The following is a 22276-nucleotide window of genomic DNA, read 5'->3' as shown; positions in this document are numbered from 1 at the left end:
CTCTAAACATAAATATCAACTATAGAATGAAATTAACACAATAAAGACTCTGAAGTCAGACTATCTGGGTTTACATTTAAATTTCTTACTTACAACTATATAACCTTGACAAGTTATTCTATCAATCAGGTTCCTCAGCTGTAAAGTGAGGAGGAAGCGGGTACATACCCCATAAATGACATGAGGAACTAATAAGAGAATACATGAAAAGTATTGTGAACACTGACCAGCACATGGTAAACATGTGAAAAACATTAATTAGTATCATTTTCAAAAAGATAACTCAGAAAGAAAATGACTTTTTTTTTTTTAGAAAATGATGTTTTAAAAAATGATAATGCCTCTGAAACCATAAACAGTCAAGTATAGAAAACAAGCCATTAAACACCATTTCTAGTATTTAATTACATCCCATTAGTGAGGGTTAAACTTATACAAAACAAGTCAAACAACTGAAAAGGAATATCTGAATTCTTATTGTGTGCCTGGCACTGTTCTGGAGGCTTAGAATACATCAATGAAAAAAACTCAGAAAAATTCCCACCACTCTGGAGCTTACATTCTAATAGTCTGCCAATTATACATTCATAGCAAATTAAATGGATTCTAGTCAAAAAGGATCCATAAATACTAACTTAAATAGACCATAACCTTCCAAGCTGGACTCCAGGTATAAGATTTTTCATGATCAACCTGACTTGATTATCTGAGCACAGATAAACTTTTACTCCAAGGTGCCTGAGTGGGTCTCCAGACTCAAACTCCAAATAGTCATTATCAGATAAACCTCTGATGATGAAATTTGAAGTATAGTAAAATAAAATAAAAATGCATTCATTTTTCTTAATGTAAAAAGAGCTCTCCTTCAATCCTAATAAACCTATTGTTTGGATATCAGGCTGGTTCTGCCAGATGAGAACTTACAAGAATGAAGTCTGGGAGCTCTTGGTTGCCACTGTTTGATCACAAGAGAAAAGCATACCTGAGAATGCAGAGAACTTGTGGAGGAGAGCCAAGTCAAACCAAGAACCAGAGAGAGACTCACTGTCCATAACAACTTGAGATCTTTCTCTAAATCCAGCCATACAAGAAACCAGAGAGACCTCTAGACTTTTCATGATATAACCAAATAATTCCCTTTTAGTTCTGCCAGAGTTCAACTGAATGTTCTGTCACCACCACAATAAAAAGAAATCCTAGGTGACACATATTCTAACTGCTATCTCAAAAGAATTTAAAAAGAAAGAAAACCCTCAAAAACTGCTAGGGAAAAAAATACATGGCCAAATCATATAATATGCTTCTGCTGGGGCCAGAATAGTAAATAAAGCTCTTACCATACGTGCAAAACATGCAGTAAGGATTCCACTTCCAGATCCTACATCAAGAGCTTTAGCTCCTTCATGCAACTGATCAAATAGAAGTTCTAATGCATATGCATGCTGCCAAAAGAAAACAAAGCAAGTATTCATTTTTCTTCCCAAGATTCTATAAAGTATCTATACCATGGCATATGAATAAAGCGGCTAACTTCTCAACATTTTTTCCACTACAATGAAAACATATTACATACTTACACCTACAGAGGAATTATGTAAGAACATTCTAGTTTGATTAAAATTCTTGTATTTAAAGTGTTTCAGTAATTTTAGATCTCCAGTATGTGAATATTTAAAATTTAACGATTTCAAAGTAAAAAGCTACAAAAAGATTTACAGTGAAAGGTCTCCATTCCACCCCTCTCCCCAACCAGTCTCACTCCCTAAAGGCAACCAATGTTACCAGTTTCTACTGATTCCTTCCAAACATATCCACTTTACGCATATGTAAGCAAATATGTATTTATAAATATATCTTAAAGGAGTATATGTTTGTATGAATGTATTATAAGAACAAATATGCCTAATGAGAGATACTTAAGTTAGCTTCAATCTTCCATAACAAATAGATGAAATAATCTTAAAAGGTATTAATATACCATAAGATAATAATCTTTGTAATAATCTTGTAAAGTATATCTATGGGATAAATAGCTAGAGGTGGAGGTAAGGGGGCCAAAGGATACATATGTTTATGTTTACAGCACAAATTACATGTCAAATAAAGTCATTGGTTAAGGTTTGGATCAAACCAAGAAATAAAGACTTCTCTATTCCATCCTCTTTATGAACTTATATTTTAGTACTTTTCCAAAATATGAGGTTGGAATTAATAAATGGTATCTCAAAAGCTGTCCTTAAATGCCTAGTATGTTCACTATTAAAAATCATCAGATCCAGTAGCAATAAGCACATTCACTATCAGATCTTGGTTGATAAAAATACACATCCATGAATCCATAGTGACAGTAAGTAAATATATCCCTCTGCTGCTGCTACTGCTGCTGCTGTTGCTAAGTCGCTTCAGTCATGTACGACTCTGTGCGACCCCAGAGACGGCAGCCCACCAGGCTCCCCCGTCCCTGGGATTCCCCGGCAAGAACACTGGAGTGGGTTGCCATTTCCTTCTCCAATGCGTGAAAGTGAAAAGCGAAAGTGAAGTCGCTCAGTCGTGTCCGACTCTTGGGGACCCCATGGACTGCAGCCTACCACGCTCCTCCGTCCATGGGATTTTCCAGGCAAGAGTACTGGAGTGGGTTGCCATCAGTTCAGTTCAGTCGCTCAGTCGTGTCCGACTCTTTGCAACCCCATGAATCGCAGCATGCCAGGCCTCCCTGTCCATCACCAACTCCCGGAGTTCACTCAGACTCACGTCCATCGAGTCCGTGATGCCATCCAGCCATCTCATCCTCTGTCGTCCCCTTCTCTTCCTGCCCCCAATCCCTCCCAGCATCAGAGTCTTTTCCAATGAGTCAACTCTTCGCATGAGGTGGCCAAAGTACTGGAGTTTCAGCTTTAGCATCATTCCTTCCAAAGAAATACCAGGGCTGATCTCCTTCAGAATGGACTGGTTGGATCTCCTTGCAGTCCAAGGGACTCTCAAGAGTCTTCTCCAACACCACAGTTCAAAAGCATCAATTCTTCGGTGCTCTGCCTTCTTCACAGTCCAACTCTCACATCCGTATATGACCACAGGAAAAACCATAGCCTTGACTAGATGGACCTTAGTCAGCAAAGTAATGTCTCTGCTTTTGAATATACTATCTAGATTGGTCATAACTTTTCTTCCAAGGAGTAAGCGTCTTCTAATTTCATGGCTGCAATCACCATCTGCAGTGATTTTGGGTTGCCATACACATACATAAATGGAGGATAGGGAGAAACTGTTTCCAAATGTTCCAAATATAGATGAAATATTGAACTTAGAAAACTGCCATTTGGCAACAAGTTCAGTAATAACTGATTAAGTCAAAAATCACAAATGGATGCTAAAAGTAGTATATTATCACTCGATAAGCAAATACTCTCAAAGTGTTTGCCCAAGACACATTAATTACAGAAGGTAAAAATAACAGCTTTACAATGGAGTGAGAAGTTTCTCAGTGGAGAACCTTGACTGACACTCCCTCAATCAGATGATTAATGTTAGTATCACCAAAAATGGGACACTCTGACGTTACACAACATCTGCGATATTTCAGGCAAAAGTGTGTAACTTATATCTAACCAGGTAGAAAAATCAGACCAACCTAAATTGAGAGGCAATCTATAAAATAACTGGCCTGTATTCATAAACATTTTCAATACTATAAAAGAAGAAAACTAAGGCACTATTCCAGATTAAAAAGACATGGCAACTGAATGAAACTCCTGATCTGCAACCTTCTTTTTCTATAAAGACATTATTAGAACAACTGATAACATCTAAACGAGGTCTGTAAATTAGCTAACAGTGTTGTGTCAATGTTAATTTCCTGATTTTGACAACTGCAGTATTTAGGTGAACACTCTATTTTTAAAGATAAAGAGCATTCTGTTTGCAAATTACACCTACGGAGTTCATAAAAATATATATATGTATTTCTTATATATATATATATATCTTCCTCCCCCCATATAAATAGGGGGAGGGAGAGAGAAGAAGGAGAGAGAGAATAAATGATAAACCAAATGTAGTACAATGAGAACACTTGGGGAATATGGTTAAACAGTATCTGGGAATTATTTATACTATCCTTAGAATATTTCTGTAAGTCTGAAATTACGTCAAAATTTAAAAAAAAATTTTTTTTTTAATCATCAGATACAGATACCATTCAAAATGGAGGACAGAATAGAAACTCCCTAACTTAGCTGATAAAAGCCAGAATACTGGTTACCTAGAAGATGGAGGTTGACTAGGAAAAGAAGCCTTTCTGACTGAGAGAGCCTTCTGGAGTGCAGGAAATGACCTGAACATATGTAGACATGTAACATTCATCAAGCTGTACACTTAAGATGTGTGCATTTTGAAAAAGTGAAAGTGAAGTCGCTCAGTCATGTCCAACTCCGCAACCCCATGGACTGTAGGCTACTCTATCCATGGAATTTTCCATGCAAGGATATTAGAGTGGGTTGCCATTTCCTTTTCCAGGAGATTTTCCCGACCCTGGGATTGAATCTGGGTCTCCCACACTGCAGGGAGACTCTTTACTGTCTGAGCCACTTTTGGGTATACTCCACTTTAATTAAAAAACTTTGAAAATACTGTTTAATCACTAAAAGTGGGTGGTACAAACATTTATGTACCTCCTGATGTGATGAACAGAAGAACCATTAGGAAATTTTCTTGAAAAGAAAAAAAAGGAAAAAGTTAATATGGCTAAGAATCATTTAATGAATTTGGGAACTCTATAGGATAAATGAACAAATTTTGTCAATAAATAAATGGCATTTTCAAAAGGGAGACTATTAAAATGAAAAGAGACTTTAAAAGACTAAAAAGGTGTAACATAAGCCTCTTGTTTGGATCCTGATTTAAGTAAATCAACTATAAAAGAATTTTTTGAAACAGCTGGTAAAGTTTGAACATGGACTAGGTATAAGATAATACTAAGGAACATTGTTAGGCATGATATGGTATTGTAGTTGTGCTTTTAATCCTTCAGATTTATACTATTTAGGGGTAAATGATATTATGTTTGGGATAAGCTTTAAAATATTTCAGTAAAAGAGAAATAACTATATAAAACAAGATTAGCAAATTGTTGGTAATTAATGGAGTTGGGTGACTGGCTACATGAGGGTTCCTTATATTATCCTATTTGCATGTGTGGTGTTGGAAATTTTCCATATTAAAAATTCTTTAAAAGGCATTGAGGCTATCTTTTCCCACAATTAACACAAAACGTGGAGAAGGCTATTAATAGATGCAGCCGCATATAATTTGAGGATTTTGAAACCATGTTCCAGAAAGTAATTAAGGTTCTGCAGAACTTATTTAGGAGCAACAGGCAAATGTAGACCGGTGGCTACTATGTTTGGGAAAAGAGTTATAGAAAACTAATTTTTTCCATTTTTCATATAGATTCTTTTGCAAAGAGCTTCTTGCCTAATGAGTGTAAACCACTAGTACTATGAAAGAGAGTCCTGGATTAAATGTTCAAAGTATTGCTATAAAGGATATCATAAGGACAATTGGAAAAACTTAAACGTAATTTGAAGATTAAATAGTAGTTAACGTGTCAATGTTCATGTCCTGGTTTTGATGACTAGCTATATTGTGGTTGTATAGGAGAATGTCCTTTATAGGAAATATACTACATCCTGAAGTATTCAAGAGTGATGGAGCATCATTTCAGCAACATATCAAATGGAGTAAAGAAAGAAAGGTTCTTAATAATATACTTGCAACTCTGTAAGTTTTGAGACTGTTTCAAAAATTTCAAAAATCTCTCATTAACCTTATCTTTCTTTGATGTTTCAAAAAGATAGAGTGGGATACTATCTTTGAATTATCATTATGTACATCAACCAGTGGAACAAAGAAGTGTTAATTAATGAGGTTTCTATGAGACACACTGGTTTAACTTTAACTGAAGAAACTGCTAGAAACATTTTATTTAGTCAAAGCTATTGTTTTTAGACAAAGAGGCTTAGCATGAAGAATGGAATCTCTAATTAAGAGAAAGTTTGTGAACTTTCTTCAGGAATGTCTATAACTTTTATCAGATGTTTTGAAACAATAAGTATCCCCTGCAAGTTTAATAAGCCCATTAATAAGATAACAAGTATCATATTTGGCTGAAGTAATCAAAGAAACAAAATAACTCCTGTAACAGCTGGACTTTCTTGAGTCCAAAAATGAAAGGACTAGAAAGGATTTGAGGTGCCAATCCCTAATTTATAGGCAGTACTGTCCCAACTTAACACCGAAAGAAACTCAGGAATTTTTTTTCAGTACGAGGTTTGCATAAAATTTGTTTTCTTTTAGAGTATCCTAAAGCTATTATTAAAATACTATTCAGATTTAAAACGTCAAGGTCTTCAATCGCAGTTACCAGCTTTTTTCACGCTTTTATCACTATAGTTAATATTCTTTTGGATAATCCATGCTCACCTCTAAGTCTAAAATTTAAGTTTTTTAAAAAACTCATTTTCAATAATTATGAAAAATTTCAAGCCCACAGAAAAATTTTAAACCCGCAGGAAATGCACATAACACCCTTTTCTCCTCATATAGTCATCAACTGTTTCTATTGTGCCATACTATTTTCTCAAACATCTGAAAATATGCTGTGGACATCATAATACTACACTTCTGAAACACGTTAGCATGTACCTGCCAAAAAAAGCAAACCGGGACATTTTTCTTTGCAACCACATCTCCATTACCACACTCAAGAAAATCATCTGTTTAGTATCAACACTCAAGGGAAGCCTGCAGCCCATGGGTTCAAAAAGTCAGACATGACTTAGCAACTGAACAACAACAAAGTAACATACACACCACTCAAGTTTCCTCAGTTGTCCCCCAAATCTCCTTTACAGCTGTTCCCTCCAATACATTCAAAGTTCATGCTTCGCAATCGCCAATTCCAGAATATTCTCCCCCATTCTTCTGTTCCATTCACCACTTTTCTTTGTCTATCAGAGCACTGACTCCTTTTAAAAGCCCTGCCCAACTGTCCCACACACTACCCACACATTCTAGACGTGTCAATTTCCACATGATTAGATTTAGATCAAAGAACTTTAGCAAGACCACCACACAGGGCTTGCAGGGCACCTCCCATTGCATCACATCAGGATGCACACAGCACTGAGCCCTCTCACTACTGGACTTGCTCAGCCAAACAACTCAGTAAATGTAGTAACAGCCTAGATCACTCTACTTTTCAGGGCATAGCTATCTCTTTGTAATTAATATGTCAAATAATAATTTGAGACTACAAGGATGCTTTTTGTTCCCCAACAACTTTCCCCTTAATGGTTTAGATTAATTGATGATCTTTGCCTAATTCAACAATTACACTGATAATTACAAAGAACTGGTTGTTTAAATTCTATTATTCTTTCCACATTTATTAATTGACATTCTTCTGTTTTTCATCTTTTCAATCCTGCTATTTTTTTTTTAAGTCTCTATGGACTCACATATTTTTGTTTCTGAATTCACTGTGTTACAATCCATTATCTTCATTATCTACCATTTTTTGATTCTCAAACTGTCTCCAATTTGTTTTCTGGGAATCTCTAAATCTGCTCCCATGTCCTCCTGATAATACCCCAGTAGACTTTAGGGACTTCTTCACTTTCTGAAATTCAGTCACTTCTCCATGAAGCCCTAGTATTTCTTTTAGTGGTATGTGGGATTCAGTGTCCGGATACTAAATATGCTCATTGCTACCAGGACATCATTTCATATTTTTCTGTAATTAAGACTTTGGAAAATATGCCAGAAATGTAGTTACTTTCAAACCTATGACTTTGAGGTTCATTAAATGCAGATATAGAAACAGTGTATAAGCACATCAAAAGACGCTCATCATCATTATTCAGTTCAGTTCAGTCACTCAGTCGTGTCCGATTCTTTGAGACCCCATGAATCGCAGCACACCAGGCCTCCCTGTCCAGCACCAACTCCCGGAGTTCACTCAGACTCACGTCCATCGAGTCCGTGATGCCATCCAGCCATCTCATTCTCTGTCGTCCCCTTCTTCTCCTGCCCCCAATCCTTCCCAGCATTAAAGTCTTTTCCAATGAGTCAACTCTTCGCATGAGGTGGCCAAAGTACTGGAGTTTCAGCTTTAGCATCATTCCTTCCAAAGAAATACCAGGGCTGATCTCCTTCAGAATGGACTGGTTGGATTTCCTTGCAGTCCAAGGGACTCTCAAGGGTCTTCTCCAACACCACAGTTCAAAAGCATCAATTCTTCGGCGCTCAGCCTTCTTCACAGTCCAACTCTCACATCCATACATGACTACTGGAAAAACCAGAGCCTTGACTAGATGGACCTTAGTCGGCAAAGTAATGTCTCTGCTTTTGAATATGCTATCTAGGTTGGTCATAACTTTTCTTCCAAGGAGTAAGCGTCTTTTAATTTCATGGCTGCAATCACCATCTGCAGTGATTTTGGAGCCCCCCAAAATAAAGTCTGACACTGTTTCCACTGTTTCCCCATCTATTTCCCATGAAGTGATGGGACCAGATGCCATGATCTTTGTTTTCTGAATGTTGAGCTTTTGGTTTTTCACTCTCCTCTTTTACTTTCATCAGGAGGCTTTTTAGTTCCTCTTCACTTTCTGCCATAAGGGTGGTGTCATCTGCATATCTGAGGTGATTGATATTTCTCCTGGCAATCTTGATTCCAGCTTGTGTTTCTTCCAGCCCAGTGTTTCTCATGATGTACTCTGCACATAAGTTAAATAAGCAGGGTGACAACATACAGCCTTGATGTACTCCTTTCCCTATTTGGAACCAGTCTGTTGTTCCACATCCAGTTCTAACTGTTGCTTCCTGACCTGCATACAGATTTCTCAAGAGACAGGTCAGGTGGTCTGGTATTCCCATCTCTTTCAGAATTTTCCACAGTTTCTTGTGATCCACACAGTCAAAGGCTTTGGCATAGTCATTATTATTAGGGAAATGCAAATTAAAACCACAGTGAGATACCACTTCATAGCTACTAGGATGGATAAAATAAAATATACAATAACAAGTGTTGAAAAGAAGTGGCAAAATTAGAACCCTCATACGTTGTTAGTGGTACTATAAAATGATGTAGCCACTTTGGAAGACAGTTTGGCAGTTCCTCAAAATGTTAAACATAGAAATGCCATTTGTTGTTTAGTTGCTAAGTCTTGTTCAACTCTTTTGCGACCCCATGGCCTGTAGCCTGCCTCTGTCCACGGGATTTCCCAGGCTAGAATACTGGAGTTGGTTTCCATTTCCTTCTCCAGGGGATGTTTCCAACTCAGGGATTGAATCCGTGTGTCTTGCATTGGCAGGCAGGTTCTTTACCACTGAGCCACCAAGGAAGTCCATGGTCATTATATTTTAAAAATATTCTTTCCCTTAATTAACTCATCACTAAATAAATAATTACTTTTTACATGATTAGATATCAATGACAACCACCAAAAACTTTAATGACAGTTTGTATCAGAGTTTCTTTTCCACATCTTGTATTAAGAATAATTAATTTGTTGCAAATAAAATAATAAAACTGATTATGATTAGAAGTTTAAAATGTTCTTATAACTATTTTTTTACTGAAGAAAGCACTCTTAAGAGGAAAAACGTGATCCATTTGCGCCCAAATGAGCAATGTTAACTTACCATGTGTGGAGCACTGATTGTTGCTTGGAACCCTGCAAAAGAAGAAGAGGACTACTGATACATTCAGCTGCAAAAACATGAAATGCTCCATGTAATTCCTTTTCTAGCATCTGTACATTATTTTTCATAATTAGTTTCACATTTATGATCTCAAGAAATAAAAGCATTTTGTACTTGAGAGTACTGTCATGCACAGTTAAAATTAGAAAATATAATCATGCCAAAGGCTATTTGTGCTCAGTACAACAGTCCCACTATTTCTAAAAATTTCTTCCCCCATATAGTTAGTTAAGGAAGAATTTCACTGACTTGATAAATTTATGATGTTTTTCCCTTCAGATTCATAAAAAGAAAATAAGCTTCCATATATCATAAAATATGCAAAGTCACTGCAAATTAACTTACATCATATTTTTGGCACCTTAAAAAAAAAACTGGCACGAGCGACTAGAGGAACTTAAGAGACTAATAAAGTACTTCCCTTTACTCTTTACACTATCACCTAATGTTAATTAAAATAATCTTTTTTTAGTTTTTAGCTTTTAGTTTTTTTTCCAGTATTGCTTCCTCAAGACTTATTTACCTGCTTCTGCATCTGAAGCAATTTTCACTGAGCGGTGGTAGCAGGTGCCTTCGGGGTTCAGAAGCTCCCCAGGATCTTCTCTGCTGACCGTTAAAGTACTTCCAAAAGAAGGCAGCATGGCAGCTGGCCGACAGAATCCTGAGGCACTCCTAAGCCTCAAAGGCGCCCACTGCCAAGGCTCAGCAGTTCAGCAAAGCCTGCTTCAGGAGAAGGAGTTAAATATGGCACTTTCTAAAAACAAGCACAAACCAGAAAACTCAGGGCAAGTGAAGCAGAGAAGTCAGTAATAACTTTGCTATACATTCCCTTCAATATTGATTTTAGAATTTTCTGCTACTGCAAAAACCAACCTTTGTCAACATTAGAGACACTAAGAGAATTCAGCACGCAGCTTAAACTCCCAGCTTTCATCTAAAGTGCACTTTAAGGAAATGTTTATAGAATTCTTACATATATCCTTCAAGAAAATAGAAACTGTAAGTTTTCATCTAAAGGACGCTTTAAGAAATTGTTCACAAAATTCTTACATATCTCCTTTAAGAAAATAGAAAAGACACTTCATTAAAATGGATCAGCAAGGTAATAAATGGAAAATGGTCTATTTTTACTTACAAATATTAGAGAGCAAATGAGTAAAATTTGTGACATTTTCAAAAATCCAAAACTTACCTATTGATTGTGGAGAATCCATATAAGGGTTACATTTTGCATAGTGGGAGCGGTCTGTGGCCAACATTACTTCAAACACTTTATCTGTCTTGATGATTCCATTTTCTGAAATGAATGAGGCAATACTTAAAAGTTAGGAGTGGCATGATCAGATGTAGTAGTTTAGCATAATTACTCTGGCTACACTGTAGAGACTAGACTGGAAGAGAGCAAAATTGTCACGACGGCTCAGGTAATTGCAATCTGGTCTTTAATAATGAAAGTAAGGATGAAGAAAAGAAGGATTTGAGTTATATTTAGTAGGTAAAGTATACTTGACTGACTAGATTTGGAGGTAGGAGGTGGATAATGTTTGAGATGCTGGTGTCATATACTGGTCTGAGAAATCCTAGAGAAGCATCATAGCTAAGGAGAAAAAGGAAAAGCTATGTATTTAGAAGGAGCTATGGACCATACCCATGTAGATACATAGCAGCCAGTTGGACAAACAGATCTGGGGCTCAGGAGAAAAATCTAGATTAGAGATATAAATGACTAGTTGTACAGATGGCAATAGAAGCAATGGAAGTGAAGGAAAGTGGCCAGGGGAAAAAGTACACAAAGAAGAAAAACAAAAGTGTCCATTTAAGAGAAAGGCAAAGGGACTGGAGCCTTCAAAGATTATGATGAGGAGCAGCCACAGAGGCAGAAGAAGATCAAGTGGACACACTGTTACAGGGATCAGGAGAAAAAAGTTTTTCAAAAAGGAAGGCAAGACCATATGACATAAATGATTCATGAAAACATGATAGAAGTGAAAGAACTCAGGCACAAAGATGGCATAGTGTATGATTCTATTTAATGAAATGTCCAGAACAGGCAAATCTATAGAGAAAGAAAGTAGACTAATGGTTGCTTATGGTTAGGAGAATAGGAGGGCAAAACAGGGAATCTTTTTGAGGTAATGAAAATATTAAATTGACCATGGTAATGGTTGCACATGCCTGTAAATATACTAAAAATCACCAATATCATCTAAATTAGAGAATTATTTTAAAAATATAGTGGGGCCAGAAGTAGCAACCATAAGAAGCACTGCTTCTGAGAGAGAACCATATATAGGCAGGGAAAGGCTGACATCCTGTGATACGGCAATGAAGGGAAAGAAGGAAGAAAGTGAAGGATCCTACAGAAACAGAAGAGCAGCAAGATACACGGACTCCTTCCCCTTCTCACCACTGATACCAATATCATTATCCATTAACAAAACTGCAAGTGCTCTTGAACTGTGTGCATAAAATGCCTAAAAATAGGAAAAAGAAAAAATAACTCCAGTCAAGGCTACTGCAGAAAGAAGAAAACATGCAAACAAAATACTTCAGCTGATTAAATATACCAATACTATATTCTAAGAAAACTTAACAGAAAGCAAATATTACCAGAAATATCAACATCCAAGACATCTACTAATACAATTATCAGGGAATTCCCTGGCAGCCAAGTGGTTAGGACTCAAAAGTGTTTTCACTGCAGTGCATCTGCATTCAAACCCTGGTCTGGGAACTAAGATCCCACAAGACACATGGCACAGCTAAAAAAAAAAAAGAAAAAAAAGGGCGAGAAGAAAAGAAAATACCATCAGACTTTAAAACAAGACAAAAAAATTTCAACTCTCAAGGCAAAAAAATAATCTAATTAACTAGTAAGAGTTTTTTTTAGAAAAAGGCAACCATTAGCTTTTTAAGGAGCAACATTCAAAGCAAAGCAAGAATGAAGCAGCAGCATTTTCAAGAAATTCAAGGAAGGAAGTGCAAGTTAATAACTAAAAAAGAGGAAACTGTAAATGTACCCAACAACATGAACAAATCTCAAGAGCACTAACCTCAGTGAAAGAAGTCAGGCAAGTAGATTTTACCCTATATGATTCCATCTATTAATATACTCAATTCCAGAAAAGTCGAAACCATAGAGGCTGAACTGATCCGGAGTTGCTAGGGGATGGGGGGTGAAAGGAGGAGATTAATTGCAAGAGGTCATGAGAAAATTTTGTAGGTGAAAGAAATGGTCTGTATCAGAGAGCAGCAAACTTCTGTTAAGATCAAAACAGTAAATATTTTAGGCTTTGAAGGTCATATAGTTTCTGCCGCAACTACTTGACTCTGCCACTAAGTGCAAGAACAGCTATATAGCAGACATAAACTAATGGGTGTGGTTGTACTCAAATAAAACTTTATTTCTAAAAACAGGCAGCAGGACAGATTTGGCCTGTGGGCTGTAGTTTGCTCACTCCTGTATATCATTAGGGTGGTGGTTATATAACGGCTATTTGTCAAAATTTTCAAATCGTGGTCTTAAAATTGGTGAATTTTTCCATAAATTGTATCTTAATAAAGCTGACTTTTTAAAATTACAGCCAAAACTGTTCTTCAAATTGCCAAGGTTATAGGAAAAACGTCTTAAATGTGCAAGAACTCAGGGAATGCTAAACACACATGTCCTTCCTAAGAAATCTTCTGGAAGATGTGCTTCATCTAATGAAGCAATTACCAGGGATACCTCAGAAAAGGATATATGTCCAGTTGTAGAGCAAAGGTTAAAACTGGGTGGATTGGCCTGCCTCCAGAAGGATCCTGTTAAATTGGTTTAGCCAGAACACCCATTACTCCTGATGTAATTTTCCACCCACTGATCCCCACCCTGCTCCTAGACTATAAATCCCCACTCGCTCACGCTGTATTGATAACTGGGACCAGTTTTGCACTGATGGCTCTTTTCCCCTATTGCAATTGTTTTTGAATAAAATCTGGTTTTAGCTTTAAAAAAAAAAGACTAAAAGGGTAAAGACACTAGTGGAGGACCTCCCTGGTGGCACGGGGGATGGGAGATCACCTGCCAATGCAGGGGACATGGGTTTGATCCCTGTTCCAGAAAGAGTCCACATGCCACAGAGCAACTAAGGTCATGGGCCACAACTGCTGAGCCCGTGGCTCTAGAGCCCAGGAACTGCAACTCCTGAGTCCACATGTCGCAACGACTGAAGCCCGCATGCTGTAGAGCCCATACTCCACAAAGGAAGTCACCGCAACGAGAAGCCTACATACTGCAACTAGAGAGTAGCCCCTGCCCACCGCAACTAGAGAAAAGCCTGTGCAGCAACAAAGACGCAGCACGGCCAAAAAAAAAAAAAAGACCAAAAGCTGTTTAAAAAAAAAACAAAGAGAAGCCGCTGCAATGAGAAACCCATGCATGCAACGAATAGCAGTGCCCACTCACTGCAACTAGGAAAAGCCCTCACAAAGCAACGAAGACCCAGTGCAGCAAGAAATGTTTAAAAATGACACTGGTGGAACAATAATACTTAAATGTTATATGTTCTGACAAAGTAGAAACGATGCAACTAAAAACAATGGGAAAAGTAAAAAAAGGGAAAAGCAGAATTAGATCATTGACTGTTTTGAGGAATCAAAGGATACCACTTAATACTGACTGACCAGACAGTATTAGAAAGAAATACTAATATAAGAAGTACTAAGTATAAGAAAAGGTGGTTTGAGGACACTATAAAATGTATAAATACACACTTTCCAAAAAACAAAATAATGTTTTAAAAATTAGCAAATAAGGCAAACCAACTAAAGAAACATTTAAGTAGTCATAGACTGGTAAAGATATAAATCAGTTTCCAACTAAAAATATTATGAATTTGGATTCATTAACCCAAATAGAAAGTACTGTTTCTACATAAATAAGGTCAGGCAAGCTACCTAAAGTAGTAGGTACCTAAAGTAGTAGCTACCTAAAGGCTACTAAAACAGTTAAAGCATTTTTTAGAAAGTTTTAAAAGCAGAGTAGTAATAAGAGAGGTATCATTTACTGAATATTTACCACATGCCAGAAAAAACCCTAAGCACATTACACTCTGTCTTTTTTGAGATATGAACTGAAGATTGCTAGCTTATGAAGCAATCTTACGTTATCTCTAACAATCCTATAAAGTAAGCACCATTATTACTCCATCTTACAGATAATAAGACTGAGCACTGAAAGACCAAGTTGTTCCAGCACAGAGCAAATGAGGGGTAGGGCCACTGAAGCTGAAATGTCAGATTCCTGCTGACCACCTCACTGTACTGCTACTACCAGATTCAAATAGCTTAGTGGCTTACACAAATTCATAGACTCTCAAGGTCAGAAGGGTCATCAAGTCTAACTTTTTCATAAATTGGTACCATGATCTCTACTTGAAGAGCTGCACAATGCGAAACAGCCATTTCACATTTAGACTACATTAATTATCAGAATTGTGTGAACTGTGAAAGTTGCTCAGTCATGCCCAACTCTGCAACCCCACAGACTATACAGTGCATGGAATTCTCCAGGCCAGAATAGTGGAGTGGGTAGCCTTTCCCTACTCCAGGGGATCTTCCCAACCCAGGGATCGAACCTAGGTCTCCAGCATTGCAGGCAGATTCTTTACCAGCTGAGCCACAAGGGAAGCCCAATTATCAGAATACTTCCCTATATTAAGAGGAAATCTCCCTCTTTATAACTCACTTACATAAACCCTTAGTGCTACTCTCTAAAGTCACCCAGAATATAATGAATTTTCTATCCAACCAACACTTTTTACACATTTAAGAAATCATGATCATTTCACGTTTTTATCTTTCTCAGGTTAAGCAGCCTCACTCAACACTTCCAATTACCATTATATTCACACATTCTTCTCTAAATGAACATTTGTGATATATAAAATCAAACACATTGCTGCCAGCACATTCTAAAAATCAAGTATATTAAAGAGATTACTTCCCTTAAGCTAGATAACATACATCTATCAAACTTACCTGACTTCTTTGGTAGGTTTCTTAATCTATAGAGGGATATAGAATTCACACACACACCAAAAAACTAACAGGTTTTAAAAGTATGTCACCAGTCATTTATTAAGAAGCTGAACACATAAGGCTCAGGATAAAGACTTCTTAGACTATAATTAGGTGATTTCCAAAATTTCCACTGTAAGGTTATTATTTGATTTTTCCCAGGATTCCCTATTTTGAAAGATGCCTAAAGCAAGCTACGGTTACAAAGCTATTAAATCATTTTCCCATTTTTGACAATCTGACATACACAACTGCCAGTGCCCTGCAATATTTCTAGCAAACAGCAAAGTAATGTTTTACTTCATTTGTACAGCCTAATTATAAGTAAACATGCAATTACTATTAGGTTTTCTAAATTAGTGAACAGCTTTAGAACCACTCACGCTCAATTTTCCTGCACCCTAAGGATTAAGGGCCCTAATTAAATAATTATAACAATGGTTAATGTTGATCCAAATAAGAAGTTAGCAGAATCCAGAGAGGAGAATGCAACAGAATCCAAGCTACAAACAAACAAAAAAAACTTGAAAAAATTAGACCCATGTTAAGAAGGTATTTGTTTCTCTTTTCAACTTGAGGAATAGGGAAGGGTGAAAAGGGAAATAAACTCCAGGAAAAAGACAAAAACCCTATACAAGAGTGATAATTTATATAAGAACTGTAAACTGTGGCATGATTTCAAGAAACTGATAAAAGTGTAAAAGAAGGAAAAACATAAATTCCCTGGAAGTTCAGTGGTCAGGACTCAGCACTTTCATCACTTCAGTCTCTGGTCAGGGAACTAAGATCCCACTAGCCAGACAGCAAACACAGGAAAAACATCTGACTGCTCCTCGTCAATAGTAGAGGGGTCTGTGATATTAGAAACAAAGAGCAGGGAATAAACTCATCGCGTACTATGTAGCTCAGAGAAGCACTGACCCAGTCATTAATGTTTGTGATGATGGTTATTAATTTTCAACACTTAAAAATTAACAGAGTATAGATGACTTACCGCTCAGAACCAAATGAAATGTTATCAACTTTGACAATGTAAAATAGCCACCAGTAAGTTGAAAAATAAGCACCCTTTTCTACAAAGTGGAAGGGTTAAAGTATAGTGTCAGTTTATAAATTATAGAACAAAAAATTGAGGTTAAAGTATATTACTCAAAGTTAAAAGGTAACCACAAAAGAGGAAGCAGAAATTACAACATAACTGTATGTGGGGGAAGGGAGGAAGTTAAAAGGGTGTAAATACTCATCCATCTTGACAGGAAGTCAGTAGATGATGTCTAAAGCTGATAAAGAAACAGCAGTTCAAGGATATTATCTAGAGACATGAAGACAATCACCAGAAGACCCAAAAATGCAATTAAAAGTGTTCACTAGAGGCTCCAGTGAGCAAGATGTAAGATGTGGCAGGGTCTCTGTTTCTTTCAAGGTGGTAGAATTGGGGGCATTATCTAGCCTCTCTCTAGTTAAATATAGCCTTACGATTAAGTTCTTGTCAATACGAATACAGGAAGAAATTATGTATGCCCTTAAAAGGAATGTGGGTTTTCTCCTTTTCCCACTTTTCTTCCCACCAGCTGGAATATGGAAATAACGGGGGTAAATTAACTTCAACTTTGTACACAAGGGAAAGACATTAGCGGTCACAACAAGAAAAAAGGAGCCCAGGTCTCCAAGACCATAGAACTATCATATTAACTCTGAATTGCTTGTTTATACTTTGATTGTTACAGGAGACAAACTTTGTATGTGTAAAATGAGATCAGTCTGAACAACAGGATTGGAGTGGGAGCATGGGAACAGGTTGTAGAAGACCCCTAAAAGCCCTGAAAGCTAAGCAAGAGGCATTTCCAATTGGTACAGTAAGCAACAGAAATCTTGGCAGAACAGTGACAAAACAGAGAGCAGTATACTAAGACAATCAGTGCAAGGCGTAGCATGAACCTGAGGGGACAGAAATTCAAAATGTGATGATCAATCAGATACTTGGAGGCCTATCACTCCAAGTAAGAACTAACAGCCTAGGCTAGGGTACAATCAATGAAAATACGGTGAAATGGTTGACCGTGAAAGGCATTTGTAATAAATACTGAGTTAATCTCAGGACAATCTGAAAGAATCAATAACTATTACAAGATTTCTGATCTGGGAGAAAAAAAAATCGGAAGCAATCCTGGCAGAGATGGAAAAAAAAAGATCCTGTGCTGGTATGAAGCACTGAAAACACAGATAAGAGAACAGGCTACGGATGGATTTCAAGTCACACAGAAACTAAGTTTCTGTACCTTGTTACAGAGTTAAATCTCAAAAAAAGAACTATTAGATGATTGTATTATTTTATGACTTGAGCATTTGTTAATCAACTACTCTCTATTTCTTCCCCACTAACAAAATGCCAGGGAGAACAGAAAGAAATCAACAAAATGGTTTCCTTTTACTTCCCATCTAGAACGATTAGGCATTTAAAGGAGGTAAGTAGAACCTGAGATATTCTCCATACAGAAAGTCTGAAAGGACTAATTTTAAATTATATAATAAACCATAATCAAAGCAAAAATTTAAGTGATACCAAGTTATGATAAAGCATATCATCTAAATATCAGAGATTATTAAAAATACATCTTTCTCTAAATCATTATCACTCTTAATGGATTCACAGTTATCTGTTCTGACACTACTTCTCAAAAGAGCTTGTTCCTTGGACTCCTTACATTTCTGACAAAGTAAAATGTCATGCAAAACTCTAAAATATAGGTAACCAAATGTTAACTTCTCTGGCTCTCTCCTATAACACACACACACACACATACACTCCCCATATGTGATTTCATGCAAACCATGAAGTGATTAAAATTATGGAATCTTGGATTTGGAAGGGTCCTCAGAGGTCTACTATATAGTGAAAGCCGAGGACAAATCTCTTCCACAATATCGATTACAATGAAATGGTCGATCATTCTTTGCTTCAACATATCCAGTGACAGAAAACAGTTTTTCAAAGCCAAATCTTTGTTAGGATTGCTTTGTGAATACCTCCGTATAACGAGTCAAAATCTCCCTCCCATCTGTCCTGGTTTGACCTTTCACTACATGATTTCCTTCAAATATGTAAACACTACTAGGGAGCAGGGGATGAGACTGGGATTGACATATACACACTACTACGTATAAAACAGATAACTAACAAGAATCGACTGTACAGCACAAGGAACTGTACTCAATGCTCTACGGTGTCCTAAACGGGAAGGAAATCGAATATATGTACAACTATTCACTTTGTTGCCCAGCAGCAAATTAACACAACATTGTAAAGCTGCTCCAATAAAAATTAATTTTAAAATAAACACCACTGCTCTCTTTAGCTTTCTCATTGCTAAACCAAACCACCTCCATTTCATCAAACTGTCATAGAAGCTGGTGCACTTGTCATCTTGACCACTCTTGTCTGAGAATCTCCAGTATTTCACTGCTACGCTTAAAGCGTGTTGGTCTTAACTAAGTGCAATACTAATAAAAACACGTGGAACAGCACAACAGAACTGAGATCACACTGAACAGAATGTAATATCATCTACCATCTAGGTCTAGTGCTGCTCCAGAGAACTTCTGATGACAGAAATGTTCTACATCTGCACTGCTCAGTCTAGCCACTAACCTCACATGGCTACTGAGCTCTTGAAATGTGGTTGGTATGACTGAGGAGCTGAATTTTTAATTTTACTTAAATTTAAGTAGACACACTAATATTAAAATTCTTCCTCAAAAGTTTTTCTATTAAATGTTAGTCAATACCCTGTAAGTTCACTTACCAGGGTGTAACCATAAGACTGACATAAGTTACAACGAGGAAGTATTTTTTGGATTCTAAGTGAGGCCCAAATTTCTAAAAAAAATCACTTAGGATTTTATTATCTGTTACACTTAGCCCATGAATGCACATGATAAAACTAATATTCTCTTTTCCACCAGTTATGCTGTTAGTGGATAAGAACTGACACTCCAAACAGAATAAGAAGATGATTTCAATTTATTTGTAGAAATAAAGAAGGACACAAAAACCAAAAATTTTTAAAAATTTAAATGCCTACTAAGGGTCTTCACTTTAATGTTTTATTAAGCAACTCAAACCAAACACTTCCCCAGATAAACTCCTGTTCTCCCACACTTCCTAGCACACCCCATCCCCAAATCCCTGCGGCTCACTCACTTATTATTTCCAACTCAGAAAACGGTAAATCGTTCCCATTGCCCAGGTCTAAAACCTTGTGTCATATCCTTGACTCCAGACCTTCTCCTACACCCCAAGTCCAAATCTAGCATATTCTATTTTCTCTGTCTAGTATGCCTATTCCCCAGCTCTATCTGCATGGCTTGAATTTCTTCTTCTTCATCAAATCTTTACTCAAATGACACCTTAGTGAGGCCTTCTCCCCTACAACTGCAAACCTCCCACCCCATACTCACTATACTCTTTCCCTACGCCACTTACCATGTGACATATATTTTATTTGTCTGCTCCCACAAGAAGTAAGCTTCAAGAAAGAATAGATGTTTGCTTCTCATTGCTGTATCCCCAGTGTCTGGCACATAGAAGACAGTCAATTTCAGCTGACTGTTTCCACAGATTACACATACACTATACATGCAAATGGCATACTCAAGGTTGCAAAGGAAATATAGTTAGAAATCACTGGTGTGTTAGGGTAGTGGACTGAATTTTTTTAACAACAACAAAATACGTAAAAGAACTATTATTAGCATTGTTTTCAGTGACCAATACAGAATTTGAAGTCTAGTCAGAGTTAATCTTTCACAAACACTCTGGTTTGGACATCCCTGCTCTAGCAGACAACCTCTCTCAAGCTCATCCACTCTGCCCCTTTCTTTTCCTTTCACAATGGCATAAAATTATCCCAATAAAAGTAGAAAATAAACCCTAATGTAAACATTAATTGTCACATTCCCTGGATTAAACAGGCTCTCAGTTGTTTTGAATTAACATTTCATGAGCACGTTATCAGTCTATAGCCATAAAATATCTATTTTCCATTTCTAAAGACCTGTGATGTCCAACATGTGGTATCAAAGTTAATTTAAATAACACAAAATCCAGTTCTTCAGCTGTACTCACCACATTTCAAATGCTCAATGCCCCATGTAGCTAGTGGCTACCGTACTGAGCGGCAGATACTGACACCACAGGCAGCTCTGTTGGGCAGGTCTGCTACAGATTTTTTTCCTAAAATTTTATTTCAAAGTATAAAAATGATTCAACTGAAACATTGGCAGGGTTTAGTCTTGCAATTTTCAGTTCTCTATGTCAGTGATTCTCAAAGTGTGGTCCCCAGACCAGCAGCAGTATATTACTTAGGAACTTGCTGGAAGTGTGAATTCTTGAGCCCCAACAATCGATCTTAATTTGTTTTAACGAGCTCTCCTGGTGATCCAGCAGATTTTGAGGCATGCTCAAGTTTTAGACCATGGTTGGCAGTAACTTAAGAGCAGTTATCAATACAAACATAAGCTATGAGATATTATGACTGTATCGCTACAATCTAAAATAACCTATAAATATCAACTGTGAAATCATACTTCTATCACGTCGTCTTGTAGAAGAAACACCTCAGTAGGCATTTTCAATAAAATTAATATAAAATATTAAAATGAAACCAATCATGAACCTTATTTGATTAAAAAAAAGAAAACTGTAATTTGCTTCCTCTTCCAATTTGCAGATCCATATTCACTTCAGTATCAGCATTATCACATTTTAATCTTTTTCTACAGATTCAGTTAGAAGCCTTTAAGTGAGGAAGAATACACAGTGGTGCAACTACCAGGAAAGAGTGAGAAATTTTCAGTGTGTGCCAACTGAAATTTTTATGTGAGCAAATACTAGTGTTATTAGTGAACTATTAAATAAATATGAAATCTACTGGCTTAAATTAACTCAGCAAGAAGTTGAAACTAAAGTTGCAAAAGGTTATGAAAAAGGCTAAACAATCTGCCTACGCTATTTCCTCTTACTAATCATAGAACTAGTATAAAACTAAGTATCAACATCTATGTATGCTAAATATTTCTTATTTAATTTTCTGATAGGAAAACATCCTTAGAAATTTCAGCTAAGAATACATTTAATGCAATACATTAAAATGATTACAAAACCACTGGGAAAAGATCTAGTTTTGGCTTACTACAAATTTGGCCTAAAAAGGAGCGTCAAGAGCCTGATTGATTACAAATTTCTGCCACAGCCAAGTGTTTACTGAGATAACCTTCTGGTGGAAAATTACTTAATCACAATTCAAGTACAGAATGTTTCAGGTGTGTAGGCACTAGATAATTTTAAGAAGTTTTATTAAAATATTGACAACATATTGAGCTTGTGGTCTATGAGAACCTAAATCACTCTTAACACTGACACTGCACATAAATTTCCATTTCCAATCAAGTATCCTTCCAT

General features: G+C 36.8%; 1 protein-coding gene across 4 annotated transcripts in view; it reads right to left on the bottom strand.

Annotated features, from left to right (window-relative positions):
* Positions 1 to 22276, bottom strand: part of PCMT1 (protein-L-isoaspartate (D-aspartate) O-methyltransferase) — a 41612-nt gene that overhangs the window by 17459 nt on the left and 1877 nt on the right. For all 4 annotated transcript variants that reach the window (XM_052645583.1, XM_052645581.1, XM_052645582.1 and 1 more), the window contains exons 2-4: positions 10952 to 11056; positions 9700 to 9731; positions 1338 to 1442 (exon numbers count right to left, since the gene is read on the bottom strand). In XM_052645583.1, coding sequence (XP_052501543.1) covers positions 1338 to 1442; positions 9700 to 9731; positions 10952 to 11056 — 242 coding nt within the window. The remainder of the gene's footprint in view (positions 1 to 1337; positions 1443 to 9699; positions 9732 to 10951; positions 11057 to 22276) is intronic.

Source organism: Budorcas taxicolor, chromosome 9 (genome assembly GCF_023091745.1).
Source record: "Budorcas taxicolor isolate Tak-1 chromosome 9, Takin1.1, whole genome shotgun sequence".
Taxonomy (NCBI): Eukaryota; Metazoa; Chordata; class Mammalia; order Artiodactyla; family Bovidae; genus Budorcas; species Budorcas taxicolor.
This window is presented reverse-complemented; position numbering and strand designations above follow the sequence as displayed.